Genomic DNA, 12,054 nt, shown 5'->3' with positions numbered 1-12,054 from the left:
GGAGTGGGCAGAAAATTGGAGTTGAAGCTGAGATAGAAATATATAAACAGGAGAAGTCCATTTAGCTCCTCGAGCCTATTTCAGCATTCAATAAGATCATGGCTGCTCTTTGGCCCAACTCTGGATAACTGCCTCTGGCCCACATCTCTTAATACCTTTGCTTAACACAACTTTATTCTATCCAGATTTAAAATTTACAATGAATCCTGGCATCCACTGTTGTTTGTGGAAGAGAGTTTGATACACCTACCACCCTTTGCACGTAGAAGTGCTTCCTCATTTTCTCCTGAATGATCTGGCCCTAATTCTTAAACGAAATCCCCTGCTAGTTGTAGAGTCTCCAACTGGAAATATTTTATCATTATCTACCGTCTTTTCCTGTTAATGTCTGGAAGACTTCAATCAGATCACTCCTTAACATTTGAAATATTAGAGAAAACAGGTCTGATTTGTAATCTCTCCTCATAACTTAACCCGTGAAGTCCAGGTATTACACTTGTAAATCTGCTTTGTACACCCTCCAAGGCCAATATATCCTTCCTAAGGTATGGTGCCCAGATTAGTTCAAACTACTCCAACTGGGGTCTAACTATGGTTTTGTGCAACTGAAGCATAATGTCTGCATCCTTGTACTCCAGTCCTCTAGATGTCAAGGCCAACATTGCATTCGTCTTCTTGGTTATTTTCTGCATCTGTTTGGGAAGGTGATGGCCCACTGGTATTATCGCTGAGCTGTTAATCCAGAGACCCAGGTAATGTTCTGGCACCTAGATTCCAATCCTGCCATGGCAGATGGTGGAAGCTAAATTCAATAATAAAATGGAATTAAGGATCTAATAATGTCCATGAAACCATTGTCAATTGTCAGGAAAAACCCGTCAGGTTCACTGATGTCCTTTAGCGAAGTAAACTGCCATCCTTACCTGCTCTGGATCACATACAACTCTAAAACCATAGTAAAACGGTTGACTCTTACTATCCTTTCGTATGGGCAATAAATGCTGGGCTAGCCAGCAATGTCATCCTCCCATGAATAAATGCAAGCAAAATGAGTCACTTTGGACATCCACTGTATTTAATTTCATACCACCTAGAAAGCATCTTTACCAATCCTTATTTGTTCTAAAATAGATAACATCACACTTGCTTATATTGAACTCCACTTGCCACAGTTTTGCCCATTCATTTAGTCTGTCAGTATCACTTTGTAATTTTATGCTATCATCTACATTGTCTACAATGCCACCTAACTTGTATCATCAGTAAATTTGGATAGATGACTTCCCATGCTCAATTATCCAAATCACTGATAAATAACTAGTGTTAAAATCAATAAACTAGTGAATAATTGAGACCTTAACACAGCCCTTGTGGGACATAACTGGTCGCAGTTCTCAATTTGATTGCCTACTCATTATCCCTACTTTCTGTCGCTTGCCACTCAACCAATTTAACAGCCAAGTCAGTAATTTGCTCTCGACTCAGTGGTCTTCTACTTTAGTTAACAGTCTCATATGTGGGGCTTCATCAAATACTTTCTGAAAGCCCATATAAAAAGCATCCATAGACATTCCCCTGTCTACTACTTTCGTCACTGCTTCAAAGAATTCATTGAGGTTTGTCAGGCATGACCTATGTGTCATAAATCCATGCTCTCCCTGATTAACTGAAACTTTGCAGTGTTTGATTACCCTATCATTGATTGTAGACTTTAGCAATTTCCCCACTCCTGGGAACATTCATGAAATTCAGAAAATTAAAATGATGTGGAACGTGTTTCCTTAACCTCAGTCTGCATGTCAGATTCTTGGTGAACTCCAGTATGATTTTTTTCTCTCTCCTCCAATGCCACATTCTCTAAATGACAAATGAGACAGACAGTCCACTGCCAAGCTTCTGTAAACCAGTCATACATAAGTGTCCAAAATAGTGGGATTGTATTGTCCCCTCCCTATCACCCTTGAGTGAAGCATCTCTTCTCAGTCTCTGATTTAAGACTTGAGTTGATATTCTGACTCGTGGAATATTTGCTAATTTAAAATAAATATTTTACCTGAACATCATGAATACCAATCTGCTGTCTTTTAATCAATAACATTATTCTTCCAGGAATATTTACAGCTAGAAGCCAAAATAAAAATGATACTTGCTAGTGCTCCTGAAAAGAAATTGATTCGGGTATATATTGATTTTATGTGCTAAAGTGAAATGTGTGAGCAAATTCAAATGCAAGTAAAAATTGAGAGAGGTGTAAAATAGTTTGCCAAGCTCCTATCACTGTCTACACCAGTGATTTAATTTGAAGGAATAAAGCAATACTTGTGTTTTTGAGCACTGAAAACCAAAAATTTACTTCTAAACTGAATCGATGGTGCATTTTTCATCCAGGTGGTCTATGTGTGTCTTTCCTACCCCTAAGCTGGTGATAATAATGTACGAGGGTCCAAACGTCAGATTCTCACCAGCGAGACAAACATTTGCAGTTAAATCCTCCCTCCTCAGACGATGAAATGATGTTCTAGCCATTAGATGGCAAAAGATCTATCTGCATGCATTTCATCTCAATAATTGCACATGTTGCAAAATTAACTTCTCCTTCACAATCAAGATACTCGACCGCACAAACCTAGTGAGTACCTATTGCGTTTCTGCTTCCAGTACAGGTAAATACATAGCTTTAGCTGTATCCATAAAAAACCTTCTTCATATCCCTTGTCTCATATTTTTGTAGTAAGCTTTACAACACAAGTAGGTGTTGCCATTGGGGCAAGGCAGAATATGTTCTGGGCCATTGTTAGTCTGGAGAGTGGGAATGTATCAGCTTCACCTTCACAGTTGACACACTCATGGTCAGGGTATAGCAGCAGCTTTTGTCTCACAGCTGGCACAGGTCACTGAAGGCAAGCAGCAGCTTGTGGCAGAGAGGAACACTTCAGCGGGGAAATCAAGGCAGGAGCACGTGATTGTCGGAAACGGCAAAGTGTCTGTGTGAAGGGCACAGGCATCATATGTATCAGCTGCATACACAGCAAACCCAGCACATGAGGATGTGGGAAAGACAAAGCGAAGGTGTGTTTACTGATTAATGGAACAAGTGGATGCTCAGTTCATCAGGGAATACCATCACAGTCTGTTCAGAGATTGGATCATTTATAGTCTGGCGTGAAGTAATTATTCAGTTCCTCAGCCATTTCCTTGTTCTTAGTCAAGCAGTTGACCCAAACTAAGTCCAAGGATTGGGCCACAATCAGTCATGAAAGACAAGCTAAATCAGTCCAGGCCTTGCTGCTCGGTCAGTCAGGACCATCCTTCAAATACAGTCCAGGTGAGGTGAGTTGCTGTCAGTCGGGATGTCCTGCAAAGTGTTTTTGGGAATGGGCTGCAGTCAGCCAGGAGGCCAGATCAGACACAAACCAGAGATTTTCTGAGCATTGTTGATGCTGTATGCAGGTCAATTCTGGGGACTGGCCTGGATGCCTTTGCTAATGGAGAGAATGTTTACAGTCATAGTGTAAACGAATATAGTAGAGTGGAATCTAGCACTATGGGGTGTGGGGATGATGTGGGGAGACTGGCCTGTGCTAAAGTCACTTCTGGTCATTCTGAGTGGGAGATTGCAGGCGTGCAAGGGGAGTAAAACAAGAATATTGTTTAAAAGAAAAAGAGCAGAAGTGAAATGGGCAGGGGAGGGGGACACAGTCACTGGAGAAACAGGGATTGTGATACAGTAAGAGCCATGGAGGGGTGGGCAGGGGAGGGTGAAATTGCGGGTAAGGAGGGAGCCTGCAAGTCACTGTGTTGATCAAAACAAAAATGCAGAATAAGCTTTCAATATTGACAAAGCAACACCAACAGTGAAAAGAGTAAATAACTGTTCTCCTTGGATATTTTCTTAAACAACCTGTTCAGAAACATTATGACACAATACTGGAGCACAGTGGCTCAGTGGTTAGCACTGCAGCCTCACAGCGCCAGGGACCCGGGTTCGATTCCCACCTTGGGAGTTTGCACATTCTCCCCATGTCTGCATGGGTTTCCTCCAGGTGCTCTGGTTTCCTCCCACAGTCCAAAGATGCGCAGGTCAGGTGAATTGGCCATGCTAAATTGCCCATAGTGTTAGGTGCATTAGTAAATGTAGGGTGGGGGAATGGGTCTAGATGAGTTGCTCTTCGGCGGGTCAGCGTGGACTTGTTAGGCGGAAGGGCCATTTCCATACAGTAGGGAATCTAATCTAACCTAATCCGGAGCAGGTGGGATTTGACCCTGGGTTTCTTGGTCCAGGGGTAGGGGCACTACCACTGCACTGTAAGAGCACCCCTTCCTGTTTCCCTAGAAAGGTGAAATGGCTGAAATGTGAAGTTATTTAAAAAGCTACTCCAGTAATTAGGAGTTCAGTGATTAATAAATGTGAAACAACTGCCTTCAATTCCCACTTAGCCAGCATGTCAACATATGTCATGATGGTCGTCTCCCTCCCTCTGGGCTGGAAAGTCCAGGGTCAAATCCCAGCTGTCATGGAAGTGTGTCATTGCATTCCCAATAGGTTGATTAAATACAAACCTACCTCTTTTCATCTTAAGGGTATTGTAGCACGATGGTAGTGCTCCTCCTCTGGGCCAGAAAGTCCAGGTTCAAGTCCCATCTCAGAATATGATGGTCACATTAGTCCAAACTGGACTTTCTTTTTTCTTCTACCTCCTTCTATAGAATTCTGACCTGCTGTCCCAAAGTACTGAGTGAGAATGGCCTGATTGGCATCTTGTGCACACAGGTCAGTCAGAGTCAACGGAGTAATGTTCAGTCACATAAAATCTAATGGTTCCCATTGGCGATGCCACAATGTCATAACGACTGCAAAATATCACATAGCAGCTGCTCTATTTCACATATAAAATGGAGGCTGCTTGGAGAGGACTCCTGTGGTACCTTTTGTGTTGAGGTGGCAGGGGGGAGCTGGCTCATGGAAGCAGCATCATGTCTTGGCCACATTGGCATTTTCTTGGACCACCCTTTTTAGTTCAGGATTACTAATGTGCTTGGCAAAGGTAGAGAGTGTTGTATAGTTAGAATGTAATCCTGCTGGAATAGATGCCTCCAAGCTCTGGTGCGGTTGGTGGCAATGAACTGTCAGGAATCAGAGCATTGCAGAATCATGTGGAGCGCATGTCAGTTGGACAGGTTTGAGACTAACACAGGGTCAGGGAATACCTGAAGTTTCATGTGGAATGATGTTAGGGGAAAGCAACCCTTTACAAAGATTGTGCTTTTCACTTAATGTTCTCACAGATCACCTGAAAGTGAAAGGACCATGCACAGATCAACTCTATTAATAGATCTTGCAGTCCTAAAGGAACCATCACAGAAAACAACAGCAGCAGCTGCTGAACAGTGTGCCGACTGAGAAGGAACAAGATAAAGAGTCAAAGACGAGCTCTTGCTCAAAGCACATTTAGGTGCAGCTACCTGGTGATGAGTGAGAGGCAGTATTGCAGATGACTCAGAATGTTCCAAGCCACCATGTCACAGCTGTATGCCAGCTGCTAGCCATAGATCTTCTGGTCAAAGAAACTGGGTGGCAACCCCATTTCGAAAAACATAAAGGTAACAGCTGCCCTTATTTTCTTTTTCTGTGGATTGTTCTAGAACCCCCTGAGGTATTTCTGGTTTTCACCTCAGAAGTGCATTGACACGACACTGATGCTTTCTTTGCATGAGCCCTCCTTTGGCACAGGATATGGGAAGCAGTATCATAAGGATTCTCAACAGTTACTGCTTTCCCACAGGTTCGGGATACAACTGATTGCAACCAGATAGCAGTTGGAGTGCCCAATTATCAACCAGCAGTCAGTGTCAACTGAATAGGACTCCATTTTCTTAATGTTCAAATCATTTGTGACCAGAACAGCTTGTCAATGCAGTCTGCACAAGATATCCAGAGAGCTGCCATAACTATCACACCCTGGGCCACTCACAGGTGCCAGATACTTTCGAAGACTTTTGGCTCATTCAAGGATGGTTGCTAGGTGACAAGGGATACTCCCCTCCATGTTCAGTTGAAGACACGTCTTGGAAGTGCTCTGCCTACTATCGAGGAGAGATACAAACAGCGCTGTCCGTGCTTCAACCTGATCCATTGTGGAACAGATCATAGACTTTATGAAAATGAGGTGTGTTATACCTCAGGCCAGATCTCCTGCATCATAGTGATGTTGCACTCCCCACAACCTCAGTTGCAAAAGTTTGGAGGTGTTGGCTGAGGAGGATATGCAGGAATGACAGGAAACTTCTGAGGAAGATGATCTTCATGAGTCTGAGCAGGTGTCTGCTCTTCAGCATTCCTTTGATTTGACAGACTTTGGACGTTTCTGTCTCCACTGGCTCTGGATAAGTTTCAGTGATGTGCTCCCAGATTGTGTCCCTGGGACTGCTGTAGCCAATATAACTACTGAGGTGACAATCTCTATGTTGGCGGAGGGTCAGGTGAATGTCTTTTCTGTGGGTCCCTGAGCATTCAGAACCTTCCTGTTTAGAGGTGTTGCTGATTTAGAATGGCTCAGACTGTGACTTCTTGCACTGGGCCTAGCGCTGGATGCTACATTCACTGCAGAAGCGAAGAGAAAAAAAGTTAGGTATGGAAGTTGCAGAATAGCTTAAGCGGATCAATGTGTTTGCCCTCTGTACATATTCATGTTGCTTAATGGGTTGTAAGTCTATTCCTGTAACTCTGGTGCCACAATAAAGGCTGTGGTTTTCATTAACCATCTGTAGTGCTCCTTCTTCAAAAGGAATGAAAATTATGATTTCATTGCTGTTTACCTGCAATGAAATAAAGAGAAGGATTGAGTATGATGGAATGGGTATATAACCTTGCAAGTGGATGAGTGTTGATTGGGAAGCACACTGGGCATAAAGTGTTTATATACTTTGAGGGCATGAATTGGCAGAGAGTCATTGTGTGTCCTATCATGCCTGGCATATTCTTGGTGAAGGACTTATGCCCGAAATGTTGACTCTCCTTCTCCTTGGATGCTGCCTGACCTGCTGTGCTTTTCCAGCACCACACTCTCAACTCTGATCTGCAGCATCTGCAGTCCTCACTTTCTCCATGTGAGGCTGACAGACTAGGTGCCTTTCTGTGCTGCCTGTGCAGTGGCAGAGTTAAGGTCCTGCCAGTGTGAGCTGGTAGAGAGATGATGGTGCCAGTTGCCCCTTACTGCTGATCAGACATTTTCCTCCAGCACTGCTTGCCATTTCAGTGTGAGAACTACTAGCACGGATCTGGGTTGTTATCTGTACCCAGGGCAACTGGGTTTGATGAGATGGCCTCCTGGGCAATCTCATGGGCAGAGGATGTCCCTCCTATCAATGAATCCTTCCAGCAGCAGTCAGTGTCACTAAACCCGGATGCCAGCTTTCGCTTCTTCACAGGCATCTCGTAGCTATTGGGGATGATCACCACACGCTTCTGGGCAGTTCCCAGCTTGCAGTGTCTGATGTCGTGTCCAGATACTGTTAATTATGGTGCCAGAACCTTGGGCCCTATAAAACTCCATTAGAGTGAAGAATTGTCATCTCACTTACCATATGCATTTGCGAGTTATGTGCACGAAATCTCTTGCGTAGATAATGAGGTAAAAAGCACACAATTACATGATAAAACTTTTTCTGACATTGGTAGATATGACACCATCTGAAAATCTCATCTTTAATTCCAAAATAGGAAATATTAGTGTATCTTAGTGTGGTTAAAATGGCAGTGATCATTTTTGTCCTCCTCTAACTTTCAGTAAATGTGTTCTATTCAAAGATGTAAAGCCAGCATGACAAAATAAGTACCTGTTTGGTAGAAGGTTGCTGGAGACATTTAGCAAATGAATCATCAAAATGTGAAATAAAGACATCTCCAGAATAAAACCATTAAAACCATTTGTATTCTTGACATTTTAGAATATTGTCAGCTCATGATTTTGTTTGATGTGGATGTTAATGAATGAAGAGCTTTGGAAAAGTGTTGATGTAAATTTTTCCCCTTCGTTTTGTTTGTGATCAGTGGTGCATGATATTGAAAATAGTGTCTCACCGGAAGGATCAAAGCTTTAGAGCCAAGACTGATTTTATGGTTTAGCAAATAAGACCCGTGGTATCCAGACTGTTTTCCTCACAACATAATTTCATCTTTTAGTCAAACAATTACGTTAAGATTATTGAGAGCCGTTCAAATCAATTTTAAATGGACAGCTTTCCCTGAATTCCATTGGGAAAGGAAGAGCCTTCATTTGTATAGTTGCTCACGATCTCAGAATATTTAAAGTGTTTTCCAGCCAATACAATATTTGTGAAGTGTAGTCGGATGTAATTTATGCAGCCAATTACGTCATGAGGTAAAAAGCACACAATTACATGGTAAAGCTTTTTCTGACATTGGTAGATATGACACCATCTGAAAATCTCATCTTTAATTCCAAAATAGGAAATCTTAGTGTGATTTATCAATGACAGGCAGATTTACTGTATTTGCTGATTGGTAGGTAAGGTAAGCTTTTGGCCCTATTTATCTTGCTTAACTAACTTTGTTTATGCAATCCACTGTATAAACTGAGAAAAGTTCACTAGACGTTCAGTCAATGGCACGCATTGCTCCTTTTGTATGTTGGTAACATAGGAGTTGAAATTGAAAGCCAAATACATGTAACTGAGCTGGAGCATAACATTGAGACAAAAATCAACACTCAAACCCTGTGAGAAATCCAATTGTCTCAGACTGGCATTAGTTAAATTAAGTAACCCATGAAACAGTTGGAACGAATTATAGCTGTATTTTTCCAAGAAAAGACAAAACTTAGATGTAAACTTTATAGATGGGAAAGATAAAGTATGATTAATTAACAGTGCAGTTCATTGAAGTGTTTCTGCATGCTTTGAAATCAGGAGAATGTGAACCATTTTCTTCCTGGTGTGCAGTCTCGTATCATAATCACGTTTGGACATATTGCAGCCAGAATAATGCCATAATTAAATTTAATAATGTGATGGAACAGATGAGGCTGTAAAGTATTGTTCCCAGCCTGTAATTAATTCAAATATCTAATCATTCTTTCACAGAAATGGATGCAAAATAGTTGCTAGTCTTGAAGTACTGGAAAATGCATGCTAATTTCCCCTCTTGTTTTTAGAATAATCTACAAATGCTCCATGTGTGACACAGTGTTTACTCAGCAAACCTTGCTATGCAGCCATTTTGATCAACATGTTGCGAAGCAGAAAGTTGCAGTCTTCAAGTGCCCAGATTGTGCATTGCTATATGCACAGAAGCAGCTGATGGTGGAACACATTAAGGTATATTCCTCCCACTGATGATATATTTACTAATGAAAATAGGTAAATTATTTTGTTAGATTCATTCTCAGAATGTTGCTAAGACTCCTGCCTATTTGCTCTGATATATTGAATTATGGTGATTAATGAAGGCTTGAATGTTCCTTTTGGATTGCTAGTCTCAGTCCAGATGCTTCAGCAGCTCATTTTCAAGTATTGAAGAAAGGCAAAAGGAGTGCATTTATAAATTTCACTACTGCAGGATGTCCCAACAAGCTTTACAGCAGATGGATTACTTACCAAGTGTAGTCACGGTGATGATGCAAAGAAACATGACAGTCAATGTTTGCACAGCGTGATCTGACTGAAATGTGACACTAACCAAGTCATCTGCTTTAGTTTAGAAGAACACCTCATCTTCCACCTTGGGCCCCTCCAACTACACGGGATCAATGTGGATTTCACCAGTTTCCTCATTTCACCTCCCCCCCCCGATACAACCTTCCAACTCTTGAAATGTCCTGCCTGTCCATTTTCCTTTCCCCCTGTCCGCTCCACCCTCCTCTCCAACCTATCATCTTTACCCCATCTTCATCTACCTATCGCACCTTCCCCCCCAGCCCCACCACCCCCTCCCATTTATCTCCCACCCGCCTTGGCTCACAAGCCTCATCCCTGATGAAGGCTTATGCCTGAAACATCGATGCTCCTGCTCCTCTGATGTTGCCTGGCTGACTGTCCTTTTCCAACACCACACTCTCAGCTAGGCAAATGTTTAATATCTCATCTGAAAAGCGGCTCACCTGACACAAGCAGTTCTCAAGTGCCACCCTAGACAATGTGCTAGAGTTTTAGCAATGGTGTTAAAAACTATGGCCTTACAATTCAGGGATGAGAGTACTGCCACTGGGTCTAAACTGATAGTTGGGAGTACTGGTAGGGGAGTTGGTAATGTCTGATCCTGCCAGTCAGGGTGTCCGCAGTCAGAAAGGGGTCACGTGAGATTGAACAGGGGCTTGCACATCACTTTTCTGCTCACCCCCAGGATTGCCCCCATAATGTAATGGACCTGTCTAACCTTGGATCTATTGAGACTATAACCTGCTGATTAATGGCAAATTAAAGGTATGTTTCCACCCCAGCGCAATCATTTGTGTGGCTGTGGAAGTCAGTTGAAGGAAGCTAACTGCTACTTCACCTTCTCGGGTGAATAGGTGAGAAAGGAGTGGCGTTCTTCCTTTGAGGAATTCCCTGTGCTCACCATTAGCAACTCCACCCTGGCATCCAAATCTTGACGGCCGTCCACATTCCTCCTCCTTAACCCCCACCCCGCATCGTCGATCTCCCCTCTGATAAAGATGCTTGGATTTACCTCTCAAATTGACCACCATCCACATACCCCTTTGGGCTGCTTGTAGTCCAGCTGTGACACTACTGATCTCTGATGCTGTTGAGATACTTAGCTGCTGGCTCTTCAGATTGGCAAGACTTCCTCTTCCTGAAAGATGGAATTTTCATAACTACCCTGTCAATTTTGCCTCCTGCAAATAATTGTTCGGGACATACATTTGAAGTCATGTGGTTTCATGTTGGGCTGGAGGCTGGGCACAAGCAATACGCAGCACTGCCTCCACATCATCCACCACCACCCTACCTGTAAAATTGCACTCTCTTACAAATTGTCACCCACAATCAACATTCACTACATTTAGTAGCATTGGTCAACTGTGCTGGATCACTGGGTTTTGTTTTAAAATGGCTCCATCCTTTTTCATGTGGTTGCGGTCACAAGATATGAATGTTGAAATATTTCAACTTTAAATAACTTTTGCTCCAAAGTTTTGTCCCAGCAGAATAAATGTAATAATGACAATCTCTAATGCTCATTTTTTTTTTCATATTGTAGACTGTGCATGGCATCCTCAAGAGTATTGAGGGTCCTCCCAACCTGGGACCTCAACAACCATTGGTCACAAAGCCATTAATTACATCAGCGGGACCGAACAAAACTGACGGGAATGCTGTTAATGGTACTGATCGGCTTGGGAAGAAACCTTCGGTGGTTGTGAGGAAAACTGGGAGCCGCTCAAAAGCAAATAACCCTGGTTGGATGTGTCAAGACTGCGAGGAATGGTTTCCTGAACGAGAGGACTACATTTCTCACATGAAAAAAGATCATGGAAAGGTATGAATTAAATGGCATAAGAGGGAATCGTGCATCAATTTCTGGGAACCATGGAATTCAGTTTGTAAGGAGAGACAATTTCACCAAATAATTCATTTAAGACGTTAAAACAGGAAATGCTGATATAAGGTCGTTGACCTGAAATTTTCCCTTCTGTATTTCCAACATTTGCTCTTTGTATTTCAGATTTCTAATGCCCACTCTACTTGTTTGTGTTGTTTCGATGGGCTGTTTTTGGTAACCATTTGTGAATACATTCCAAAATAGAGAAGAACTCGTGGATTATTTAACATTTCTATAAATTATAAATATACACAATTTCATTATATTTCAGAATTGCAGTGCAGAGTAAGTTTGAGCTCCAATCAAACATAAGTGTAGTTAAAGATGCCACATTGTAAATCATAACATCAGTCTGTCGATCATGGTCAATAATTACAGTGAATAGCAGCATCAGTTTAGTAATATCACATAGAACAAACAGCTGAGATGTGGTTTATTCTGAGCAGTTAACCTTTGTCAGCAGCAACCACAACTGTAACTGGATGCTCTGC

At 42.3% G+C, this 12,054-nt stretch overlaps 1 protein-coding gene across 9 annotated transcripts in view; it reads left to right on the top strand.

Moving 5' to 3' along the window:
• Positions 1–12,054, top strand: part of znf532 (zinc finger protein 532) — a 222,107-nt gene that overhangs the window by 147,370 nt on the left and 62,683 nt on the right. For all 9 annotated transcript variants that reach the window (XM_087990306.1, XM_087990325.1, XM_087990312.1 and 6 more), the window contains 2 exons: positions 9,174–9,336; positions 11,222–11,500. In XM_087990306.1, the coding sequence (XP_087846432.1) occupies positions 9,174–9,336; positions 11,222–11,500 (442 nt within the window). The remainder of the gene's footprint in view (positions 1–9,173; positions 9,337–11,221; positions 11,501–12,054) is intronic.

The sequence above is a fragment of the Chiloscyllium plagiosum genome, unplaced genomic scaffold (assembly GCF_037043375.1).
Source record: "Chiloscyllium plagiosum isolate Xiang-an unplaced genomic scaffold, Cpla_swu_hap1 HiC_scaffold_1, whole genome shotgun sequence".
NCBI lineage: Eukaryota > Metazoa > Chordata > Chondrichthyes > Orectolobiformes > Hemiscylliidae > Chiloscyllium > Chiloscyllium plagiosum.
This window is presented reverse-complemented; position numbering and strand designations above follow the sequence as displayed.